The sequence below is a fragment of the Heteronotia binoei genome, chromosome 3 (genome assembly GCF_032191835.1).
Source record: "Heteronotia binoei isolate CCM8104 ecotype False Entrance Well chromosome 3, APGP_CSIRO_Hbin_v1, whole genome shotgun sequence".
Taxonomy (NCBI): Eukaryota; Metazoa; Chordata; class Lepidosauria; order Squamata; family Gekkonidae; genus Heteronotia; species Heteronotia binoei.
Window position 1 is genome coordinate 187,618,872 of NC_083225.1, and position 24,671 is coordinate 187,643,542.

The 24,671-nt window shown below is 47.8% G+C and overlaps 1 protein-coding gene across 1 annotated transcript in view; it reads left to right on the forward strand.

The window, feature by feature from the left end:
* The window catches only part of NARS2 (asparaginyl-tRNA synthetase 2, mitochondrial), a 97,512-nt gene extending 78,868 nt beyond the window's left edge, over window positions 1-18,644 (forward strand). Inside the window, 8 exon segments of the mRNA XM_060235202.1 lie at window positions 2,635-2,672; window positions 7,430-7,496; window positions 10,449-10,490; window positions 10,492-10,551; window positions 10,554-10,589; window positions 11,711-11,808; window positions 14,489-14,515; window positions 18,204-18,644. Coding sequence (XP_060091185.1) covers window positions 2,635-2,672; window positions 7,430-7,496; window positions 10,449-10,490; window positions 10,492-10,551; window positions 10,554-10,589; window positions 11,711-11,808; window positions 14,489-14,515; window positions 18,204-18,348 — 513 coding nt within the window. The 3' untranslated portion in view covers window positions 18,349-18,644.
* The last annotated feature ends 6,027 nt before the right edge of the window (window positions 18,645-24,671 follow it).

The window sequence follows — 24,671 nt, forward strand, 5'->3', positions numbered from 1 at the left end:
TTTTTTTACCATCTCTTTCCTCCTTCCCTTCATCTTCCTTCCTCCCTCCCTCTAGAGAGCCAGTTGGTGTAGTGGTTAAGTGCATGGACTCTTATCTGGGAGAATCGGGTTTGATTCCTCACTCTTCCACTTGCAGCTGCTGGAATGGCCTCGGGTCAGCCACAGCTCTCTTATCTGGGAGAACCGGGTTTGATTCCCCACTCCTCCACTTATAGCTGCTGGAATGGCCTTGGGTCAGCCATAGCTCTCTTATCTGGAAGAACCAGGTTTGATTCCTCCCACTCCTCCACTTATAGCTGCTGGAATGGGCTTGGGTCAGCCAGAGCTCTCTTATCTGGGAGAACCGGGTTTGATTCCCCCACTCCTCCACTTGCAGCTGCTGGAATGGCCTTGGGTCAGCCACAGCTCTCTTCTCTGGGGAGAACCGGGTTTGATTCCCCACTCCTCCACTTGCAGCTGCTGGAATGCTCTTGGGTCAGCCAGAGCTCTCTTATCTGGGAGAACCAGGTTGATTCCCCCCACTCCTCCACTTATAGCTGCTGGAAAGGCCCTTGGGTCAGCCATAGCTCTCTTATCTGAAGAACCAGGTTTGATTCCCTCACTCCTCCACTTATAGCTGCTGGAATGGGCTTGGGTCAGCCAGAGCTCTCTTATCTGGGAGAACCGGGTTTGATTCCCCACTCCTCCACTTGCAGCTGCTGGAATGGCCTGGGTCAGCCATAGCTCTCTATCTGGGAGAACCGGGTTTGATTCCCCACTCCTCCATCTTGCAGCTGCTGGAATGGCCTGGGTCAGCAGAGCTCTGGCAGAGGTTGTCCTTGAAAGGGCAGCTTCTGGGAGAGCCCTCTCAGCCCCACCCACCTCACAGGGTGTCTGTTGTGGGGGAGGAAGATAAAGGAGATTGTGAGGTGCTCTGAGACTCTTAAGTGGAGGGCGGATATAAATCCAATGTCTTCTTCCTCTGCCTCCCTCCCTCCCTCCCTGTCGTGCGGCTCTCAAACATCTGACATTCATGTCATGCAGCTCTCAACTATCTGATGCTTATTCTGTATGGCTCTTACGTTAAGCAAGTTTGGCCACCCCTGCCCTAGACCGTCTGGGACCCTAGGCAAGGCTAACTTCTGGTGCCCACCCGCACTGATAACATCACCGAGTCACACGGGGGGGTGCCCAATTTGGTGTCCCCAGAGGCTGGCGCCCTAGGCAATCACCTAGTTTGCGCCCCCCAAAGGCTGGCACCCTAGGCAATCACCTAGTTTGCATAGTGGTCGAACCAGCCTGAAGTAAGACACCTTCTACCTTACAAACAGTGCAGTCCTAGGGAGCATTGCACTTCTCTAAATTATGTTGAACTTAATGGGTTTAGAAGAGTGCAGCTCTGGGTTTGCGCCATAATTCTGGAGTGGTAGGATTGTGTCCTTCCAGCCTGCAGAGGGACAAAACCGACAACTGCCCGTACACAAGCATTTCTCTGTGGTGTCCCCCACCTTGCGGAATAGCCCGCCTGAGGCGGGGTTCAGAATATCTCTCGCTCTCCTGGCTTTCCGCAAACGACACAAAACTGATTTCAAAAAGGCCCGTCTGCGCAGATAAGAAGGGTGCAGAAGGGTTTTACAGACTCGCTTGGAGAAATAATCAGGCGCTGCGGTCTGCCCTGCCGTGTATAGCTTTATTGTGAGTAGGAGCCTCTTATGCGATTTCTGTGCTACTTAACGTGTCATGCGGATACTTACGCTAAGCTGCAGTTCCTTCTGGTGATTCCAGACTTCTACGGTCCTAATGCACCGGTTATTGGAATGTCCCATTTTGTCGATTGTACTCGCTCGCAATGCGTACTCTGCCTTCGGTCCCTGTGAGAAAAGCAAAACTGCAGTAACTGAAATAAAAATAAAACAAGCAGGTGTATTCAGTGAAGCCAAACTGTGTGTCCGATTAAGGGACATAAAATCAGGGCTTTTTTGTAGCAGGAAGATGATGGTGATATTGAAGATGAAGAAGAAGAAGATATTGGATTTATATCCCACCCTCCACTCCGAATTCAGAGTCTCAGAGCGGCTCACAATCTCCTTGATCTTCCTCCCCACAACAGACACCCTGTGAGGTGGGTGGGGCTGAGAGAGCTCTTATAGCAGTTGCCCTTTCGGACAACCTCTGCCAGAGCTATGGCTGACCCAAGGCCATGCCAGCAGGTGCAAGTGGAGGAGTGGGGAATCAAACCTGTTTCTCCCAGATAGGAGTCCGCACACTTAACCACTACACCAAACTGCTCTCACCAAACTGAAACCCCTTTGCATATTAGCCAGACACCCCTGATGCAGCCAATCCTCCTAAAGCTTACGGTAGGCCCTGTACTAAGAGCCCTGTAGGCTGCATCAGGGAGGTGTGGCCTAATATGCAAAGGAGTTCCTGCTACAAAAAAGCCCTGGACATCATAAAGAATTTGCAGAATTTGGGATGCATATCTGTGTGCATCTAGTTTGGCCTGGGTGATGTATAAGTCCCATGGGGTTCATGATCCTATTGAGAAACGCTTCTGGTAAATTAACATGCGATCTTGTCTTTTTACGAGTTCTTTCCAATCACAATTGTGAATGACGTTTTTAATTTTTCCCTCTCTTCTTTCCACCCCTCAAGGGCAAGTTAGAACAGATATTGAAGAACCAATTTATAATGTAAGCAATTGTTTCCCCCCCCCTTTAAAAAAAAACATACTGCAACAGAATATAGTCAATGTTGTTATTACGGTTGTTAAGAGTTGTCCCATAGGAAATCCATTCTCACTTTTCTAGCACTCATGTGGGGAGAATGGGCATGTTGTCTCTGAACGGGTTTAATCCCGCATGTGGTAGAAACCTTCCCCTTCCTAGGATTGCCAGCTCCAGGCTGGGACATTCCTGGAGATTTTTTTTGGGGGGGATGGGGCCTGAGGAGGGCGGGGTTTGGGGGAGGGCAGGGACTTCAATAGGGCGTAACGCCATAGAGAAGCAGCCAAAGTCTCCATCTTCTGTCACTTGGATAGGGTTGCCAATTCCAATTCAAGAAATATCTGGGGACTTTGGGAGTGGAGCCAGGAGTAAGGTTGTGACAAGCATCATTGAACTCTAAAAGGAGTTTGGGCCATCCCATTTAAAGGGACCGTGTGCCTTTTAAATGTCTTCCTTTCATTGGAAATAATGAAGGATAGGGGCACCTTTTGGGGGGCTCGGACCCCTTGGTCCAATCTTTTTGAAATCTTTTTGACGGGTATTTTGGAGAGAGGCAATGGATGGTATGCTGAAAATTTGATGCCTCTACCTCAAAAAGAAGCCCCCTCCCAAGCCCCAGATACTCATGGATCAATTCTGCATTATACCCTATGGGAATCAGTCTCCATAGGGAAGAATGGAGTGCCCAGCAGACCATTCCCCCCCCCCCCGCTTTCTGATGACCCTGAAGTGGGGGGAGGGCCTCCAAACTGGGGGATTCCCTTCCACCACTGGGGATTGGCAACCCTACACCTGGAGATCAATTGCAACCCCAGGGCATTTCCAGTAACCTCCTGGAGCTTGGCAACCATACTCCTCCCCCTCTGATTCCTCTGCACTTGTGACGATTTCACTTGTGTTCGGAACACAAGATTGCAGAGAGAGAAGGTGTATTAGATAACGGTGCTGCGGCAGCAGAAATACTTTTTTGTGGAGGTTCACACGCAAAAAAAAAAAAACGTTGTGTTTTTCAGAAATTATGCAAGACATTTATTCTGGGAGGCTTTTATTGGCCTGTATTGGACAGGAGTGAGGCAATGCGTAATTCTGATACTCAGCATTGATTCCTTAATTGGCATTTTGCATCTGGGTTTTGTTGGGCTTTGAATGTATGATTGTTTTTGCCTTCATCTCTGCTCTCAAGACGGAGCAGGGATAGGTCTAGCTAAACGGTTGGGGAGATTCACATTATGTGGATGTCAGACTCCAGATAGAACCTGGGGATCCCCTGGAATTACAGATCTCCACTCCAGACTACAGAAAAAAGTTCCCTGGGTTTTTTTGGCCACTGTGTGACACAGAGTGTTGGACTGCATGGGCCACTGGCCTGATCCAACATGGCTTCTCTTATGTTCTTATGTGACACAGAGTGTTGGACTGCATGGGCCACTGGCCTGATCCAACATGGCTTCTCTTATGTTCTTATGTGACACAGAGTGTTGGACTGGATGGGCCATTGGCCTGATCCAATATGGCTTCTCTTATGTTCTTAGTAGCCAGGGGAAACCTGGCAATCCTAGCATAAAAGCCAGGAGTAGATTGTTCACCCCATTCTGGTGCGATCAAGGAAGAGCATCAAATGAGGGGGTGTGTTGCCAGAGCAGGCTTTATTCTAAATAGCTAAGCTCAGATTTACTCCCACCATCAGAGAGGCATCTTCAGTTGTTCCCTTAATGTGTCTCATGTAGTAGGACTATTTGGATGGCTCAAGCTAGCCCAATCTTGTCAGATTTCTTGTCATTGTACCTCACTGGAGTACAATGCCATAGAGTCCACCCTCCAAACAAACAGATCAGTGAGTTCTAGATAAAATAAGAACATAAGAGAAGCCATGTTGGATCAGGCCAATGGCCCATCCAGTCCAACATTCTGTGTCACACAGGGGCCCAAACCCAGGTGCCACCAGGAGGTACACCAGTGGGGCCAGAACTCCAGAAGCCCTCCCACTGTTGCCCCCCCCAAGCACCAAGAAGACAGAGCATCCCTGCCCCAGACATAAGTACATAAAGGAAGCCATGTTGGATCAGACCAATGGCTCATCCAGCACAACACTCTGTGTCACATAAGAACATAAGAGAAGCCATGTTGGATCAGGCCAATGGCCCATCCAGCCCAACACTCTGTGTCACATAAGAACATAAGAGAAGCCATGTTGGATCAGGCCAATGGCCCATCCAGCCCAACACTCTGTGTCACACAGGGGCCAAAAAAACCAGGTGCCCTCAGGAGGTCCATCAGTGGAGCCAGAAATCCAGAAGCCCTCCCACTGTGTCCCCCAAGCACCAAGAATACAGAGCATCACTGCCCCGGAGTGTTTAATCTATACTTTATGGCTGAGCCACTTGTGGACCTGTGCTCTGGCATCTGGTGACACTCTGGCATTTGGTATTGTGGTACCTGGGCAAAAACTCTATGGTATAAGCCATTTTTACCTTAGTGTTTTTACCTAAATATTGTAGCATTGCTAGCAACAGTGGCATTGGCTTCCCTTCACTGCCCATAAGTCCCCTGCCAGCCAGCAGATGGGTAGCAAGGAGCAGGGTGCCCATGTAGAGATCCCCCAACCATGACTGGGTGGGGTTGATAATCCTAGGCGTGACTCAGTAAAAGGCATCTTCAGGTGTTCATTTAAGTAAAGGCCCGTTCCCTTCGTGCTAGCGTTTAAGCATGTTGATCACCATTTTGTCTGGTATGACTCATTCTATGCTGGAATGTAGGCCCCTTTTATGAGGTAAACTTCATGCCCTGTATTTTGATTGTGAGGTACAACAAAGTCCTATTTTCAGGCCTTTCGCATAGACAATATGTCTTGGGCTCGATGTGTGCCAAATTCCAGGTTTCTGGGTGGCCTGGAAAGAACCGTTTGGTCATTCCCGTTGAGCTTCCCGTTTTGAGAGAGAGCTACACAAACATTCCCCCTCCGCAGATTTCGATAACCCATTCAGTCAGTTGGCAAGGCCTCAATGTTTTCTTTAATGCCACAACTTTTAATACATAAATTGATGCACAAAATGTCTCTGTGAGGGATAACTGAGCCACTCTGAAGTGGTACGTTTCAGAAATGGTTTTATTATGGAATCGGCCATCTTTGTCTAGACTGGACCTCGCAGAATGCTTGTGAGGAGAAAAGAGGGCCTACCTGGACATTGAGTGCAAATGCAAACATTGCGTGCAAATACAAAAATTAGAGAAAACTCTCAGGGATAGAATAAAGATAGAGTCCTGTGGGTCCCCAAAAAGACCAACAAAGTTTTATTCATGTTCATGCACACCTTTTAAAAATCAGAATAATAAGTATGTGTGCCCATGAAAGCTCACACCTTGAATACATCTTTCTCAGAGATGGAGTAATTTGAATAGAGAAGAGGGGGGAGATTAAGCAATCTCCCCCACTCAGTACAAACCTATGTAGATTCACTCCACTCTAAGTGCATTGAAATCAATGGATTCGGGCAGGGGTAGAATTCTAGCAGGAGCTCATTTGCATATTAGGCCACACACCCCTGATGTAGCCAATCCTCCAAGATCTTACAGAGCTCTTTTTTGTAAGCTCTTGGAAGATTGGCTACATCAGGGGGTGTGGCCTAATATTCAACGGAGCTCCTGCTAGAATTCCACCCCTGGAATTAGGAGTATCTCCACATCAGCTTGCACTGTAAATCTCCTGTTACCTTTTGAGTTTTCTTAGAAAAGCGACAAGTAAGGGAGGACATGATAGAGGTTTACAAAATGATGGATGGGCTGGAAAGATTTGCCAAAGAGAACTTTTCTCCCTCTCCCAAAATCCTAGAACTCGAGCGCCTCCAACAAAGCTGGAATAATCTGCTTTTTTTATTCCCGGATGCTGGTGTAGATAGACTGTTGGTCTGATACAGCAAGGCTCTTCTTATGTTGTTGTCCTACACATTCAGAGATACTATTCTTTTGAATCGCAGAGCCAGGAGACAACGTCAGGGGAAGGCCTCAGCCTCTCTGCCCTGTTGTTGGCCCTCCAGAGGAACTGGTTGGCCTCTGTGTGAGTGAGACAGGATGCTGGATTAAATGGACTACTGTTCTGATCCAGCGGGGCTATTTTATTCTTAGGAAAGGCCTCAGCCTCTATGCCCTGTTGTTGGCCCTCCACAGGAACTAGTTGGCCGCTGTGTGAGACAGGAGGCTGAACTAGATGGACCCTCATTGGTCTGATCCAGCAGACCTCTTCTGATGTTCTTATGCAGGCCTCATTCTCTATGCCCTGTTGTTGGCCCTCCAGAGGAACTGGTTGGCCACTGTGTGAGACAGGATGCTGGACTAGATGGACCAGTGGTCTGATCCAGCAGGGCTCTTCTCATGTTCTTATAAAGGCCTAGGCCTTTCTGCCCTGTTGTTGGCTCTCCAGAAGAACTGGCTGGCCACTGTGTGAGACAGGATGCTGGACGAGATGGACCATTGGTTTGATCCAGCAGGGCTCTTCTCATGTTCTTATGTTTTAAGTCATGAGAAGTTGTGTTAGCTTTATGGTGTAAATGTGTCTTCGGTTCCCAGGTATGAACACCATTCCAAGGCAGTTCCTTAGATTCAAGCACACGAAGGTATATTCCAAATGGCAGTGAGACTAAACCTATCCATGAAGATCTTAACACTCTAATCTATGTCTGTAGCAAAGAAGGCCAAACTCTTTAACTGGTTTTTCACCCCTCTTCTAGAATGTCATACTCAGAAGCCATAGAGATCTTAAGGCGGGCTCCCTGTGTTTTCACTTACAAACCAGAGGTGAGTGCTCTGCATTTTGTAAGTACAAGGTTTTGTAAGTACAAGTAAGTACAAGTACACGGACTTTCCTGCAGAACTATTGCAGAACTTTCCTGCAGAACTATTGCAAGATGGATTGATTATACTGGTCCACTTCAAGCCATTGTGGGAACTGTTGAGATCAGCAACTTTCAGTATAAAAACACAAGTAATATGAAGGCCCAGCTCCCACATTTGTCTTTAGGGCTGAGAGTCACACTTGGTGGCTGAGAGCCACCGTGCCCCCCCCCTCCACATACGCCAGACCCAATCTAAATATCATATTAAAAACAAATCACATAACCTGGTTCTGCGGGCCCCCTAGGCGACCAAGTCCCCCAGAATTTTGTCCTCCTAACCCAAGGGTGGCCAAACTGCGGCTCTTGAAGCCCTCACCATCGCTTCAGCCAGCTTAGAGAAGGCATTTAAAGTATCTTTAAATCACTTCTCCAAGCCCTGTTAGCTTGGAGAATGCATTTAAAGTTAAAGTTGCTTTCTTTCCACCTCTCCACTCTTCCCCATCTATTTTCCTTCCTTCCTCCCTCCCTCCATCCTTCCCTTCCTTGCAGCTCTCAAACAACTGATGATTATTCTACATGGCTCTTACATTAAGCAAGTTTGGCCACCCCTGTCCTAACCAAAGTTCCCTCTAAGCTGCAGAGTCTGGTGAGCAAAAATTCTACTTTGCGAGCTTCTGGCGTTAGAGTTGTGAGCGACTGAATAAGTGATTGTGCTCTGGGGCCACTCTTCCTGAGCTAAGCCAATGTGTGAGCGGAAGCTAAAAATCTGTGAGCTAGCTCACGCTAACTCAGCTTAGAGGCAACACTGCTACTAACCAACCCCCTCTCCTTAGGGTTGTCAGGTCCCATCCCCCCCGGCCACCAGCAGGGTCTGCTGGGGTAGAGTTGCCAGATCCAAGTTGGGAAACACATTGGAGATATGGGGAGGGAGCCTGGGGAGAGCAGGAACCTCAGGGGGGTACAGCGCCAAAGGCTCCATCCTCCAAAGCATCGACTTTCTCCAAGGGGACTGATCTCCATGCCCAGCGCTGGGGGTTCTACCACCCTCTGCTTCCTGCCCTTAGCCTGGGCAAGGTAGGGGTGGCAACGAGCGTGCTCACTGCCACGCCCCCCACAACCTCGCCTGAGGTTCCTGAGTCTCAGGAAGCTGCAGCGGGTGCATTCAGAGCTGGGCTCTGAGCACGCTCGCTGCCACGCCCCCCACGACCTCGCCCCGGGGTTCCTGAGTCTCAGGAAGCTGCAGCGGGTGCATTCAGAGCCGGGCTCGGAGCGCGCTCACTGCCACGCCTCCCCATGACCTCACCCAGGCGTCCAAGTCTCGGGAAGACTGCATGGGCAGGGTGGCTGGTCTACACAATGTGGTCCTTGGAGCTAGGCTCCAACGAGCGCACTATGCAGGCGCTGCTGACTTTCACGTAACAGACCCGGGGAATGTGAAAGCCACCAGGCAGTGAGGAGAGGGGCCAGGTGCGGCCGACCCCGGCGCGCCGGCCATGCTGATCTCTGTCATCTGAAGGTAAGGGGTAATTCTAGGGATCCCCAGGTCCCACCTGGAGGTTGGCATCTGTGCATCGAGCTCCTGGCCATGGCATGAATGTTCCTTTTGTACAAACCAGCCCTTCCCATGTTTTTTGTTTGTTTGTTTATTTAGATCATTCAATAAGCATAACGTTACTATAACCAATCAATACAGAGTAAAAGAATTACAACTGTTAAACAAGGCATAATTAACACCTGTGTTGTCTAGGGGTCATATAAATTTATAAATACAGACAGACAGTGATTAATACGTATTAAATCTCTGCTTTCTAATAAATAAAACCATAACATTTTTGGAATTTTTCAGGTACTTTACAATATCCTTTATTAGAGTTTTCAATATATATGCGAAAAGAGAAAACCAGCGCTCTATAAAAGTGTTTTTGCATAGTGGAGCTTCCTGTTGGATGATCTGAGAAGCTAATTTATCAATCCCTAAGCAGGCTAGCCGTGTTGGTCTGAAGCAGTTGAACAAAGCAGGAGTCAAGTGGCACCTTAAAGACCAACCAGTTTTTATTTAGAACGTAAGCCTTCATGTGCTCACTAAGCACACTTCATCAGATGAGGAAATTGGTTGGTCTTAAAGGTGCGGCTTGACTCCTGCTTTGTTTAGCAATCACGAGTCCATCCCATATTTTCAGGAGCCAGTGTGACTGAGGAGGTTTAGAAGGGCTTTTCCATTTTGAAGCTATCAATAATTTGGCGGCCATTATGAGTAAACAGGCCTGATCCTTTTTTCCTGAGCAAACTTAAATTCGAAGTCATTTAGTAGAACAAACTCTGGGTTTTTCGGAATAGTAACTTCGATGACACTATAGTAATAGTTAATAGTATCATCGATAACAGATAACACATCGTCCCAATATATAGACAGCTAATAATTTGAGGATATTACAATTTTAAGTTATGGGCTAGATGGTAACCTTACACCTCTTAGACTATTCCGTTCTAAACACGAATCAGATCCTCTTTGTTGGAAGGAATGTAAGCAAATTGTTTCTTTTTACCATTGTTGGTGGAGTTGCCCGGCCCTTCCCATGTTGATCAACTGAAAATGGTCGTGGCAGAGATAGTCCTTAGCTGGAATTCTTTTCAAAGTTTGACTTCTTTTAGGTTTGAATTCGTTCATTTGTTTTTTTCAATCCACATATGAACATATGAAGCTGCCTTCTACTGAATCAGACCCTGGGTCCATCAAAGTATTGTCTTCTCAGACTGGCAGCGGCTCTCCGGGGTCTCAAGCTGAGGTTTTTTCACACCTATTTGCCTGGACCCTTTTTTTGGAGATGCCAGGGATTGAACCTGGGACCTTCTGCTCCCAAGCAGATGCTCTACCACTGAGCCACCTGTCCCTCCCTATGGTCTTCTTTTGCAGTGGGGTCAGGATCTCCAACGCGAACATGAAAAATACTTGGTCTGAGCACTGTGGCGAAGTCCCCGTGTTTGTATTTAACTATCCATATGACCTGAAACCTATTCTATATGCCGGGACAATGAAGATGGACCTCATCATACGGTACTGTTGCTCTTTTTTGTTTGCTGTAACCTTGGGAATGAAACAAGCTCAGTGAAACAAGCTTCCTCGGGAGGTGGTGGACTCCCCTTCCTTGGAGGTTTTTAAACAGAGGCTAGATGGCCATCTGACAGTGATGCAGATCCTGTGAACTTAGTGGGAGGCATTTGTGAAGTTTCTGCATTGTGCAGGGGGGTTGGACTAGATGACCCTGGAGTCCTTTCCAACCAGGGGTGGAATTCTAGCAGGAGCTCCTTTGCATATTAAGCCGCACACTCCTGATGTAGCCAATCCTTCAAGAGCTTACAAAAAAGAGCCTTGTAAGCTCTTGGAGGATTGGCTACATCAGGGGGTGTGGCCTAATATGCAAAGGCGCTCCTGCTAGAATTCCACCCCTGCTTCCAGCTCTATGATTCTAAGTGTTATCCTACCTAGGTCTACCTGATACAGTTGGTCTATGGATGCATGGAAATAAGACCTTGTCATAAGATGGGTTCAAGAGCCCCTTTGGTGTGGAGAGCCGGTTTGGTGTAGTGGTTAAGTGTGCGGACTCTTATCTGAGAGATCCGGGTTTTGATTCCCCACTCCTCCACTTGCACCTGCTATCATGGCCTTGGGTCAGCCATAGCTCTGGCAGAGGTTGTCCTCTCCAGCCCACCTCACAGGGTGTCTGTTGTGGGGGATGAAGGGAAAGGAGATTGTGAGCCGCTCTGAGACTCTTTGGAGTGGAGGGCAGGATATAAATCCAATATCATCTTCTTCATACACTTAGTAAGGGCTCTCCTTTTGTTCTTAATATTAAGGAAAGACTTTGGCTTCTCTGCCCTGTTGTTGGCCCTCCAGAGGAACTGGTTGGCCACTGTACGAGACTGGACACTGGAGCAGGTGGACCCCTGATCTGATCCAGCAGGGCTTTTATTATGTTCTGAACATCCATGAGGGCTAGAAACTTTCGTATTTAAAGTACTGTTGTTTTTTTTATTTTAAAGGACGAGCCATTCAGAAATTAGATGGCTGTACAGGGAAGCAGAATTCTGAAATCACAAAATTCCATACATGCCCATCCCGGCCTTTTAATTAGAAGCACCATTCAAAGAGAACGTGTGGTTTCCCTTCCTTTTAAGGTGGCAGCCGTCGATCTTCTAGTACCGGGAATTGGGGAGCTTTGCGGTGGCAGCTTAAGAGAGGACCGTCTGGATCTACTGCAGTCCCGCCTACGGAGGTACAGAGAATTCCTGCATTTGGCTTATCGGGATGGAAATAAAGTAGCTTGGCATTTGGTCAGATGCAAGTTTATTAAGGTTAATTGATATTTAAAGCGGGGGGGGGGGGAGGATGAGCATTCAGACAGAACAGATGCTCCTTTGAGGATGTGTTTAGCAGGATTCCAGTCTTGCTAATCTGTTGCTTTTTCTGTTAAGGAAAAAGCCTTGCACGTCTCTTTCTAGACATTTCCTCCAGTCTCCAAGCAAGGTGTGATGCAGGAATCTCAGTATAATCCTTGCTCTCAAATTAACACAGAGGGGAGGACAAACAATTTGCCTGAAATTGATCAGATGAGCTTCTAAGCTTTTAATTCGCAGTTCACTTGAGTTCCCATTTACAAAACACGCACACACACCTATCTAAATTACAATAGAAATACAAGAGTGTGCTGTGATGGGGTGGGGGAGGGGTGTGTGGATTGCCTGGTGGAGAACATAAAAGAGCTGAAACAAATGATTTGCCTTTAGGAATAAGAAAACACAAATTCTGCACAGTCACTAGCCAGTAGGTCCTGGAAGAAGACGTTCTGCAAGACGCTGGCTAAAGCTATCCGCTGTGCACAAGCAGAACCCAATCCTTAATTATGTGTACTGCCTTCTTAATGCCTTCCTTAAATACTCAAAATGCTTAGAATACATTATCCATCTTCTCTTTTCCCAGTCGTCATAACCCTTGCACCCATCAGTAAGGGTCAATGTGTGCTTCAGCGTGCTGGTTTGAGGGGAGAAATGTAATTAAAGGCTTCGGACGTACCAGTCCACAGAAGATATTGCCTTTTGTGCATCTGTCGGATTCACTGCTCTGAACTTGTACCCTTCCAATTAGCCTCTGATAGGAGTAGGTAATATGGGGAGGAGGAAATCTTAACCTGTAGAGCAGGGGTGTCAAACATGTGGCCCAGGGGCCAAATCAGACCCCGAGCAACTGGCTCTTGTCTGCTTCCTTCTCCCTCTCTCTTGCTCCCTTCTGCATCTCAGCTTGCTTTGTAAGGCTCACTCAATCGCACAGGAGCTACAGAGCAAAACCTCTATTTTCTCCATTGATTGAGGCTCCTCCCCCTCCTCATCCCCTGGGGAAGGAAGGAAAGAGCCAGAGCTTCCTTTGCCCAGTTCCCTGGATCCCATGGGAGAGATACAAAGAAAGCACCTTTAAGATCAAAAAGTGCTAACGTTTTAAGCATACTTTAAGGGTTTTTTTTAAAAAAAAAACTTTAGTCGTGTTTGTCTGTGACCTTTAAAAACTATATCTCTTCTCAAAGATTTCAGGTTTTCACGGCTGGCATCATCATTAGGGTTTGTAGAATCTTTTGGGCTCGAGTGCCGTGTTCTACTGGAGAAAGTTTTTCTTCCAGACGTTTCGTTCTCAGCTGCAGAGAACATCCTCAGTGGCGTTGCAGCCGGAGCAGGCGTTCTGACCTTCTTGGCTGCTGTGCATTGAGTGAGGCCAGGGCTGCTGAAGAGCTGCTATTTCTAGGCTGGAGGGGGTGTGGTGAGAGGGTAATTGGTTTGTGAATGTACCCATTGTTTGGTGGGGCTTCCTGGAAACCTTCCTGTACATTCACAAACCAATTGCCCTATCACCACACCCCCTCCAGCCTAGAAATAGCAGCTCTCCAGCAGCCCTGGCCTCACTCAATGCACAGCAGCCAAGAAGGTCAGAACGTCTGCTCCAGCTGCAACGCCACTGAGGATGTTCTCCGCAGCTGAGAACGAAACATCTGGAAGAAAAACTTTCTCCAGTAGAACACGGCACTTGAGCCCGAAAGATTCTACAAACCCTAATATATCTCTTCTACCTAATCTTATAAAGGTACCCACATGGCCCGGCCCGACAAGGTCTCATTTATGTCACATCCGGCCCTCATAACAAATGAGTTCGACATCCCTGCTACAGCTTGAGTTAATGTTGCTGAGAGGTCTGCATTTTGACGTTGCCGTGGAGCCCTCTTGTACCTTATAAGGACTATGACAAATGTGCTGCAGTGGGCCAGAGGGCGTTTCATTGGCTGCTTGTGAAAAAGCAGGCATCCAATGAGGTAGGCTGTGGCCCACGCAGGCTAAAACCATCATACATCTGTGGCTCTTGAAGGTGTGTGGCAGGACTCTATAACCGTTTCCCCACACTGCTTACCTCGGAGTGACGTCCCTCTTCACCGCGCAGCGTCTGCTCGGATTTCCCACCATCTGTTCCGCAGAAGCAGGAAGTGCCGGGGCTTCTGCGTCGCAAATGTAAATCGCTAAAACCCGGTTTACGTTAGCGACGCAAAAGCCGCGGCTCTTCCTGCTTCGGCGGAGCAGATGGTGGGAAATCCGAGCAGACGCTGCACGGTGAAGAGGGACGTCACTCCGAGGTAAGCTGTGTGGGAAAACGGTTTATGTCTATTGCAGGCAGGGCCGGCCCTACCACTAGGCAAACTAGGCGATTGCCTACGGGCGTCGGTCTTCTGGGGGCGCCAAATTGGATGCCCTCCGTGTGACTCGGGGATGTTATCAGTGGAGGGGTGAGCCTTGCCTGGAGTGCCGGACCGTCTAGGGCTGGGGCTAGTTGCAGCACAAAACCACGAAGAGGGCTTAATCCTCTGGAATCTGTCCCTGCGGCCAAGGTATTGAGAATAACTACTTGTGTTGGTTCCACAGGTTGGGGCAGGAAGACACCTACCAATGGTAAGCACGGCAAAACGATACCTGAAATGTGTCATTTATTGTGTGTGACTGTGTGTGCGTGACAGAGAGAGAATGAGAGGGGAGAGAGAGAGAGAAAGACGGACAGAGAACACGCACTCACAGTCTAGTTTTGCGGTGGACCAGTTTTGAGCGGTGACAGTGGTAGAAAGTGCTGTCAAATCACAGCTGGCTCATGAAGAAACCCCAGGGCTTCCATGCAAGGAACCAACCGAGGTGGTTTGCCATTTGCTGCCTCTGTCTGGAACCTTGGTCCCATTTTATTCGTTGGGGCTCACTCAGAAAAGTATTATTAGGGGCTGTTCAGAAGCACAGTATAATCAGTTGCCGCTGCTGTTTCATGCCGGATTAAAAGTGGCTGATCAGACAGCAACGCTTGGGACTCTTGACGCTTGAAACGCTTGGGACTCTTTAGCTTGGAGAAACGTCGACTGCGGGGTGACATGATAGAGGTTTACAAGATAATGCATGGGATGGAGAAAGTAGAGAAAGAAGTACTTTTCTCCCTTTCTCACAATACAAGAACTCGTGGGCATTCGATGAAATTGCTGAGCAGCCGGGTTAAAACAGATAAACGGAAGTACTTCTTCACCCAAAGGGTGATTGACATGTGGACTTCACTGCCGCAGGAGGTGGTGGCGGCCACAAGCATGGCCACCTTCAAGAGGGGTTTAGGTAGAAATATGGAGCAGAGGTCCATCAGTGGCTATTAGCCACAGTTTGTGTGTATATATAAAATTTTTTGCCACTGTGTGACACAGAGTGTTGGACTGGATGGGCCATTGGCCTGATCCAACATGGCTTCTCTTATGTTCTAACATCTGCCTCCCGGTATTAACTCGTGGTAGCCACCTCCCCCACAATCCTTCTCGGAACCGGAGTATTTCGTTACCTGCTCCTTTGCGATGTTTTTTTGAGTTCTCCGGCTTCACCTTGTAGTTTCCCCGACTGGATAGTTCTCGACCAACTTCCGGATGGCTGAAGGCTGTCCCGGAGCAAAAGGAGCCTCAGACATCCGGTTTAGGGTCGCCATTTTTTTTACTACTTAGCGATATGCGCATAACTGCATAATCACATAATGTTCTAACCTATGCGCATGCGTGCATGTACGCATAATGCGTGCATGCACATCAAAGTGGAGAAAAAAAGAACTGCGTGGTGCCGTCGTGTGGACGGCAGAAGACGGTTTCACCGCGGAGTGATTCGGATTGCAGTATGGCAGTCTGATCGATTATATCCGGAACAAAGCTATTCGGAACAGAACCGGGTCAGTTTACCACGGACTCAACATGCTGTGTGAACAGGGCCTTAGGATGGCAGAAGCCTCTCTTGGCCTGTTGTAGTTATCGGTTTCAGCAGGTGCAACTGGGAGCCACCCTGAGCAAGTCTGTGTGAAAATAGTTCCCATTTTATCCAGTGAGGCTCACTCTCAGGAAAATATTCCTAGCATGACAGTCATGGTCATATTAGAAGCCTCCCACTGTCTGTAGTAGTTATCAGGGGTGGAATTTTCGCAGGAGCTCCTTTGAACTGGCAGAGACTGACCAAGAGAGAGATCTTGGGGTCGTGGTAGATAACTCACTGAAAATGTCAAGACAGTGTGCGATTGCAATAAAAAAGGCCAACGCCATGCTGGGAATTATTAGGAAGGGAATTGAAAACAAATCAGCCAGTATCATAATGCCCCTGTATAAATCGATGGTGCGGTCTCATTTGGAGTACTGTGTGCAGTTCTGGTCGCCGCACCTCAAAAAGGATATTATAGCATTGGAGAAAGTCCAGAAAAGGGCAACTAGAATGATTAAAGGGCTGGAGCACTTTCCCTATGAAGAAAGGTTGAAACGCTTGGGACTCTTTAGCTTGGAGAAACGTCGCCTGCAGGGTGACATGATAGAGGTTTACAAGATAATGCATGGTATGGAGAAAGTAGAGAAAGAAGTACTTTTCTCCCTTTCTCACAATACAAGAACTCGTGGGCATTCAATGAAATTGCTGAGCAGACAAGTTAAAACGGATAAAAGGAAGTACTTCTTCACCCAAAGGGTGATTAACATGTGGAATTCACTGCCACAGGAGGTGGTGGCAGCCACAAGTATAGCCACCTTCAAGAGGGGTTTAGATAAAAATATGGAGCACAGGTCCATCAGTGGCTATTAGCCACAATGTGTGTGTATATATAAAATTTTTTGCCACTGTGTGACACAGAGTGTTGGACTGGATGGGCCGTTGGCCTGATCCAATATGGCTTCTCTTATGTTCTTATGCATATTAGGCCACACACCCCTGATGCAGCCAATCTTCCAAGAGCTCACAAGGCTCTTTTTTTGTAAGCTCTTGGAGGATTGGCTACATCAGGGGTGTATGGCCTAATATGCAAAGGAGCTCCTGCTAGAATTCCAACCCTGCTTATTTTAATCAATGAATTGTACTTAGGTCAGAATCCTAATTCCAAAAGTGGTGGACGCCGGGGCAGAAAGACGTGATAAGTAAATAAAATAAAGGGGAGGGGATCGCCAATCTCCACCTGAGTAATCTGCTTCCCAACCCCCCCACACCCCAACACACACACTTGTATTTAACTCCTTGGGTTCCATAATCTCTGAAAAAGAAATAGCTCTTTGGTAACACAAAGAAAATCTCCAAAGTGCTGAAGAGGAGGGTTTGCCGGTCATCCCATTAGAAAAGCTTGCATGCCTTTGAAGCCGGACAAGGCGCCTGGAGTTTTTAGAGGTTTATTTCCAAAGCAGAGTCGCAGATGTTATTGCAGAACTCACCTGGGAGGTCCTAAAATGCAGGAAGGTGTTTTGTTTTTAAACCATTGCAGAGCGCCTACAATTTGAAGTTGATTTCACAAGGTGTGGGATATGTTGATATCCAATAAACTAACGACACAGTTAACAGCTGAAACTGTGTAGTGTGTATATATATATATATATAGTAGCTGAAAATCCTTTATATAAAGCTGATTTCGAGGAGAAACGGTCTCCCTTTTTTAAACATGTTGCTTCTCAAAAATGTCGGGATTGTTTGCCTGGAAAATATTTAGATTTCATTTATTATTGATGTTTAACACCTAAATTAAAGGAACTCCTGCTAGTTATCCACTTCAGCGGGTGCTACAGGGGGCCATGTTGAGCAGGTCTGTGTGAAAAGAGTTCCCATTTTATCCAGTGAAGCTCACTCTCGGGTCAGTGTTCTTAGGACGGTAGCTTCAGTCAGGTCAGAAGCCTCCATCTCACAAAGAACAATGTTTTGGAGACTCAAGTCTGTGCAGAAATTAAACAAGCAGGAAGTCCTGTTAGAGGTGCTCCAGTAAGAAGGGAACATAAGAACATAGGAGAAGCCATATTGGATCAAGCCAATGGCCCATCCAGTCCAACACTGTGTGTCACACAGTGGCCAATATGTGTGTGTGTGTGTATATATATATATACACACACACACACCTTTACATACATATACACGCACATACACACACACACATATGTGGCTGATAGCCACTGATGGACCTCTGCTCCATATTTTTATCCAATCCCTTTAAAGCTGGCTATGCTTGCAGCTGCCACCACCTCCTGCGGCAGTGAATTCCACATGTTAATCACCCTTTGGGGAAGCACCACAAACAGGAAATACGGTTTAAGTGTAATCCCTCTACTGGTTTGTACTCCAGGTACCTCGAGCTGCGACAATTTGGGTCGACCCCACACGGAGGCTTTGGAATGGGTTTTGAGCGTTACCTGCAATGCATCCTGGGAGTTGAGAACATCAAAGACGTCATTCCTTTCCCCAGGTTTCCTCGTTCGTGCCTTTTGTAGCGCTTCCCTTCCATTTCTGAGAACCAGACTCTTTTGTAAATCTGCGACCCATCGGAATGATAAAATGAGGCATTCCCGGAAGGATGGAGAGACCCCCTCTTTTTTTCCCACCTGGGCCAGATCATCTCAGCAACCTTGAAAGCCTGAAGCTTGGAAGCTGAGGAGAATTTATATTCCTATGCAGTACTCTGAAACCTACAGAGCGCTTTGCGTAGTATTCATGGAAACGTTCCAGAAAACCGGATCTCTGTGAGCCAGCCACAAGCGGAATGAATAAAAGCAACATTTTGCCAGGAGTTCGTTAATTTGTAAGAATGGTTTTGGCTGAATTCAGGCCCCTGCATCAGGAAGGGCAGGAAGCTCAATAGGTTGCCAGCTTGGTGTAGTGGTCAAGCGTGTGGACTCTTATCTGCAGAACCGGGTTTGATTCTCACTGCTTACTCCCGACTCCAAATCATGAATGAACAAGTTAAAAAGCACCAGGCCCAGTACTGAGCCTTGTAGTACCCCACTGATTACCAACCTCCACAGTGAAAACTGCTAATTTATACTCTGTTTCCTATTAATTAATTAATCTGTTTCCTATTAATTAATCAGCTTTTAATCCACAAGAGGCCTTGTCCCCTTATCCCGTGACTACTGAGTTTACTTAGAAGCATTTGATCAGAGGCAGTTTGGTGTAGCTGTTAAGTGTGCGGACTCTTATCTGGGAGAACCAGGTTTGATTCCCCACTCCTCCACTTGTAGCTGCTGGAATGGCCTTGGGTCAGCCATAGCTCTCACAGAGCTGTCCTTGAAAGGGCAGCTTCTGGGAGAACTCTCTCAGCCCCACCTACCTCACAGGGTGTCTGTTGTGGGGAGGGGGGGAGGTAAAGGATATTGTGAGCCGCTCTGAGATTCAGGGTGTAGGGTGGGATATAAATCCAATTTCTTCTTCTTGGAGGCAAAGTGGTCAGCAGGCTTGAGAAGTTACAAAAACTTCAGTGCTATTACTGTTTTTACAGTGAGCAGCCCACCTCCAAGTTACACACGCCTGCGCTGCGATTGGAGATGACACTCTAACGCAGGGGTGGCCAAACTTGCTTAATGTTAGAGCCTCATAGAAGAAACATTAGATGTTTGAGTTGCCAAGACATGAACTTCAGATGTTTGAGAGCCGCAAGGAAGGAAGGAAGGAAAATAGATGGGGGTGAGGGAGGAGGGAGCGAGAGGTGGAGAGAAAGCAACTTTAACCAGTTTGGTGTAGTGGTTGTGTGCGGACTCTTACCTGAGAGAACCGGGTTTGATTCCCCACTCCTCCACTTGCACCTGCTGGAATGGCCTTGGGTCAGCCTTAGCTCTCTTCTCTGAGAGAACCGGGTTTGATTCCCCACTCCTCCACTTGCACCTGCTGGAATGGCCTTGGGTCAGCCAGAGCTCTCTTATCTGGGAGAACCGGGTTTGATTCCCCACTCCTCCACTTGCAGCTGCTGGCATGGCCTTGGGTCAGCCATAGCTCTGGCAGAGGTTGTCCTTGAAAGGGCAGCTGCTGGGAGAGCCCTCTCAGCCCCACCCACCTCACAGGGTGTCTGTTGTGGGGGGAGAAGATCAAGGAGACTGTAAGCCACTCTGAGTATGTGCTTCAGAGAGAAAGGCAGGGTATAGATCTGCAGTCTTCTAACCTTAAAAGCATTCTCTAAACTGCCAGCTGGCTTGGCTTGGAGGAGTGATTTAAAGCAAGAAATGCCTTCTCCAAGCTGGCTGACAGGGCAGTGGGGACTTCGAGAGCCACACAATAGGTGTGAAAGAGCCACACGTGGCTCCCGAGCCTCAATTTGGCCACCCCTGCTCTAATGAGTGAAATATTGGGGTGCACATCAAAATATTAGTAACTGAATTGTCTTTTTTCCCTCCTGCATTAAAATTGGAAGGAGAATTCGTTCTCACACCCACAAAGTCTTTGCTTCTTTGGAAAGCTTGAACAGTACGAATTATCTGCCTTGACTCCCTTGCAGTTCTGCATGAGTCACAGTTCTGAGTGTGCCTTGTGATTGGAAAGAGGTCATCCCAGAGCAGAGAGTCACACAGTGGGGCAATTGGGGAGTCAACTTTTGCAGGTGGGTCGTTTGGGTCACTCTCTTCATGAGGGCAGGTCCGGGTGGATAGCTGGGTGGGTCTGTAGTCGTAGAACGAAATTCAGTTCCAGGAGCACCTTGGAAGCCAGCAAACTTTTCCAGGCCATACGCTGTTGTGAGCTCTCGAAATTGACATCAGCTCTTTTATCTGATGAAGGAAGCTCTGACTCATGATAGTTGGTTCCCTGGAAAATGTTGCTCATCTTTAACGTGCTATTGGACTTGAATTCATTTCTTGAGGAGGAACTGAGGCACAGAGATGGACTCTGAAGGAAGCCACCGAGAAACATTCTAAATCAATGAGGCGACAGAGCTACCCGCCTCTAAGATCAGCCGACCGGAGAGAGAAAAGGCCAGAGCTGTGGCTCATACAGAGACACAGCGGGCAGCCTCCTGTCAACTGTGCAGCCTCAGAACCACTTTCGATTGATTCATTCATTTTATTGCGGAACGTTTAAGGTTCACTTCTGGCATTCTAGCTTAGGAATGATGGAGGTAGAAATATTCTAAATCAGTAAGACAACAGAGGTACCTGCCTCTAAGATCAGCTGACTGGATAAAGTAAAGGCCAGAGCTGTGGTTCATACAGAGACACAGCAGGCAGCCTCCTGTTAACTGCGCAGCCTCAGAACCACTTTCGATTGATTCATTCATTTTATTGTGGAATGTTTAAGTTTCACTTCTGGCATTCTAGCTTAGGAATGATGGAGGTAGAAATATTCTAAATCAATAAGACAACAGAGGTACCTGCCTCTAAGATCAGCTGACTGGAAAAAGTAAAGGCCAGAGCTGTGTTTCATACAGAGACACAGCGGGCAGCCTCCCGTCAACTGCGCAGCCTCAGAGCCACTTTCGATTGATTCATTCATGTTATTGCGGAATGTTTAAGGTTCACTTCTGGCATTCTAGCTTAGGAATGATGGAGGTAGAAATAAGACAACAGAGGTACCTGCCTCTAAGATCAGCTGACTGGATAAAGTAAAGGCCAGAGCTGTGGTTCATACAGAGACACAGCGGGCAGCCTCCCGTCAACTGCGCAGCCTCAGAGCCACTTTCGATTGACTCATTCATTTTATTGCGGAATGTTTAAGGTTCACTTCTGGCATTCTAGCTTAGGAATGATGGAGGTAGGTGACCCTGCTGGAATCAAGCCATGTGACTTCTAACCCAGGATCCAAGATATCCCTGAAGAAGTTAGCAGCTCCCTGGTGGGAGACCATGAGAGGAGAGTTCTGACAACAACCATCTGCTGTTAGGAAAGAGTAAGGCTATGCAAGTGCGATTCGCTTGTACACCACATGTGGCGGAACCGGCCCGATTCGACCGAGAGACTTCCAGTCTCTCTAGGAGGCCTCAGAATTGCTGCGGAGGAAGAGACTAGGCCCAAAGCCTGCTTCCAGTTTGAGGGGCACCTCCAACCACTCCCAGGCAAACACAGGCCTAAAATGATGTTCCTCCACACCGCACCACAGTACAAACTCCCTTTTGGGTTGCCAACTCCTGGAGGGAGCGAATCTTCTTCCTGCCACTTGGGCGCGCTGCCACCACCTGCTCAGTTTAGGAGTTCCTGACTGAGAGGAACAGGACTCCCAATCCCCCTTGCCAGTTCTGAGGCCTGGCCTCGAGGTCCTCTGCCAACCCAGCACCTGGTTATCGCAGAGACCAAAGTCGTCCATTGGGAGACCCCTGGAGGATTGGCACCCTTGCCAACTGCATGCCTTCCCCCTTCCCTGGTCTCCCCTCTTGAAGTAATGTGGTCTAAGGCAGTTGGGGAACCTACGTGGTACAGAGGGACTACACTTTAAACAGACAAAATATTTAGTTAAAGTTAACAATCATTTACAGGCATTTTTAAATAGGGTTGCCAATCCCCAGGTGGAGGCAGGGGATCCCCCGGTTTGGAGGCCCTCCCCCCGCTTCAGGGTCGTCAGAAAGCGGGGGGAGGGGAGGGAAATGTCTGCTGGGAACTCTATTATTCCCTATGGAGATTTATTCCCATAGAAAATCATGGAGAATTGATCTGCGGGTATCTGGGACTCTGGGAGGGCTGTTTTTTGGGGTAGAGGCACCAAATTTTCAGTATAGCATCTAGTGCCTCTCCCCAAAATACTCCCCAAGTTTCAAAAAGATTGGACCAGGGGGTCCAATTCTATGAGCCCCAAAAGAAGGTGCCCCTATCCTTCATGATTTCCTATGGAAGAAAGGAATTGAAAAGGTGTGCCGTCCCTTTAAATGTGATGGCCAGAACTCCCTTTGGAGTTCAATGATGCTTGTCACAGCCTTGATCTTGGCTCCACCCCTAATGTCTCCTGGCTCTACCCCCAAAGTCTCCTGGCTCCACCCCCAAAGTCCCCAGATATTTCTTGAATTGGACTTGGCAACCCTATTTTTAAAAGAGTGAACGGATGAAACAAATCATAGTAGGGAAAAATGCTCCTTCTCTCCCTTTTATAATACTTGCCCTAACTAGACGACTGTTGCAACCTTGACCAAACTTTCCTCAGACTGTTTCCATCCTAACAGACTGACTGCCATCTTTTTTAACTGTCTTCAAAGACAGCTTCCCCTGACAACTTTTAAGTAACTCTCTTCCTGCCCAAAATCTCCAATATAAAATTCAGTTCCCGCTCAGGAACTGGTCTACCCTCCTGCAGCCTTCTGGGAGACCAGCCTGAAAGATTTCCAGTCTCTCTAGGAGGCCTCAGAATTGCTGCGGAGGAAGAGACTAGGCCCAAAGCCTGCTTCCAGTTTGAGGGGCACCTCCAATCACTCCCAGACAAACACAGGCCCAAAATGATGTCCCTCCACACTGCACCACAGTACAACTTTAGGAATCCCAGCAAAAGCAAACCTTTAAAGAGGAGGATGAAGAAATCATTTTGAACGCTGCAAGCCTTTCAGTGTTTGCTTCAGAATGGCTAGGTGTCTTTCTTTAATGTCATAAACCTGGGAAATTTAAACCTCATGGATTTTTATTTTTTTTTAAATGTAGCCAACCGTGCTAGAACTGAGCCCTTGGCAGCTATCGGAGTTTCTGCCATCCATGTTTTGCTTTGCATTCAGCAATACGAGAGATTCCCCATTTGTTTCCAGGATGCCCAAGGCAGATAGAGGCCTTGACTCCCGACGTCGGTTGCGAACACACTCCAGAAATTAGGACGCTTGCTTCAGACGGATTGCTCTCTTCGGTTTCCCAATTTGCATCGCTAAGGTAACGATCCCCTGACATAAGGCATTGTTTGTGGAACTTAATTAATTTGTGCAAGCGCGGCCTGTCGTCTGCCGGAGCGGAGCCAGGGACGAAAGGTTCCACCTGCTGGAACCGTTCCCTGGAAGCGCTTGGCTTCCCTTCTCGAGATTGGGCATCATGAGAAAGAAATGTGAGTCATGTTCAGCGCAGGGTTGCCAAATCTCGGTTGGGAAATTTCTGGAGACTTGGGGGTTCAATCTTTGGGGTAGGACTGCCAATCCCCAGGTGGGGGCAGGGGATCCCCCCGTTTGGAGGCCCTCCCCCCCATCAGAAAGGGTCATCAGAACGCGGGGGGTGGGTAGAGAAATGTCTGCTGGGCACTCCGTTATTCCCTATGGAGACTAATTCCCATAGGGTATAATGGAGAATTGATCTGCGGGTATCTTGGGCTCTGTGGGGGGGGGCTGTTTTTTGAGATAGAGGCACCAAATTTGCAGCATAGCATCCAATGCCTCTCCCCAAAATACTCTCCAGGTTTCAAAAAGATTGGACGGGGGGGTTCAATTCTATGAGCCCCCAAAGAAGGTGCCCCTATCCTTCATTATTTCCAATGGACGGAAGGCCTTCAAAAGGCGTGCGGTCCTTTTAAATGTGATGCCCTGAACTCCCTTTGGAGTTCAGTTGTGCTTGTCACACCCTTGCTCCTGACTCCACCCCCAAAGTCTCCTGGCTCCACCTTCAAAGTTCCCAGATATTTCCTGAATTGGACCTGGCAATCCTAAGCACAGGGTTGCCAAATCTTGGTTGGGAAATTTCTAGAGACTTGGGGGTTCAATCTTTGGGGTCAGAGAGGGACCTCCGTAGGGTATAACGCCATAGAGTTAGGATTATCAACAGCAAAATTGGGCTCCTGTATTAAAACAATTTACACAGCTATACAGAACACAGGAAAATATGCTCCTCATTCAAATAAATGTCTTATATCACCAGTAGGGTTTATATCTTCTCTGCAATTTAAT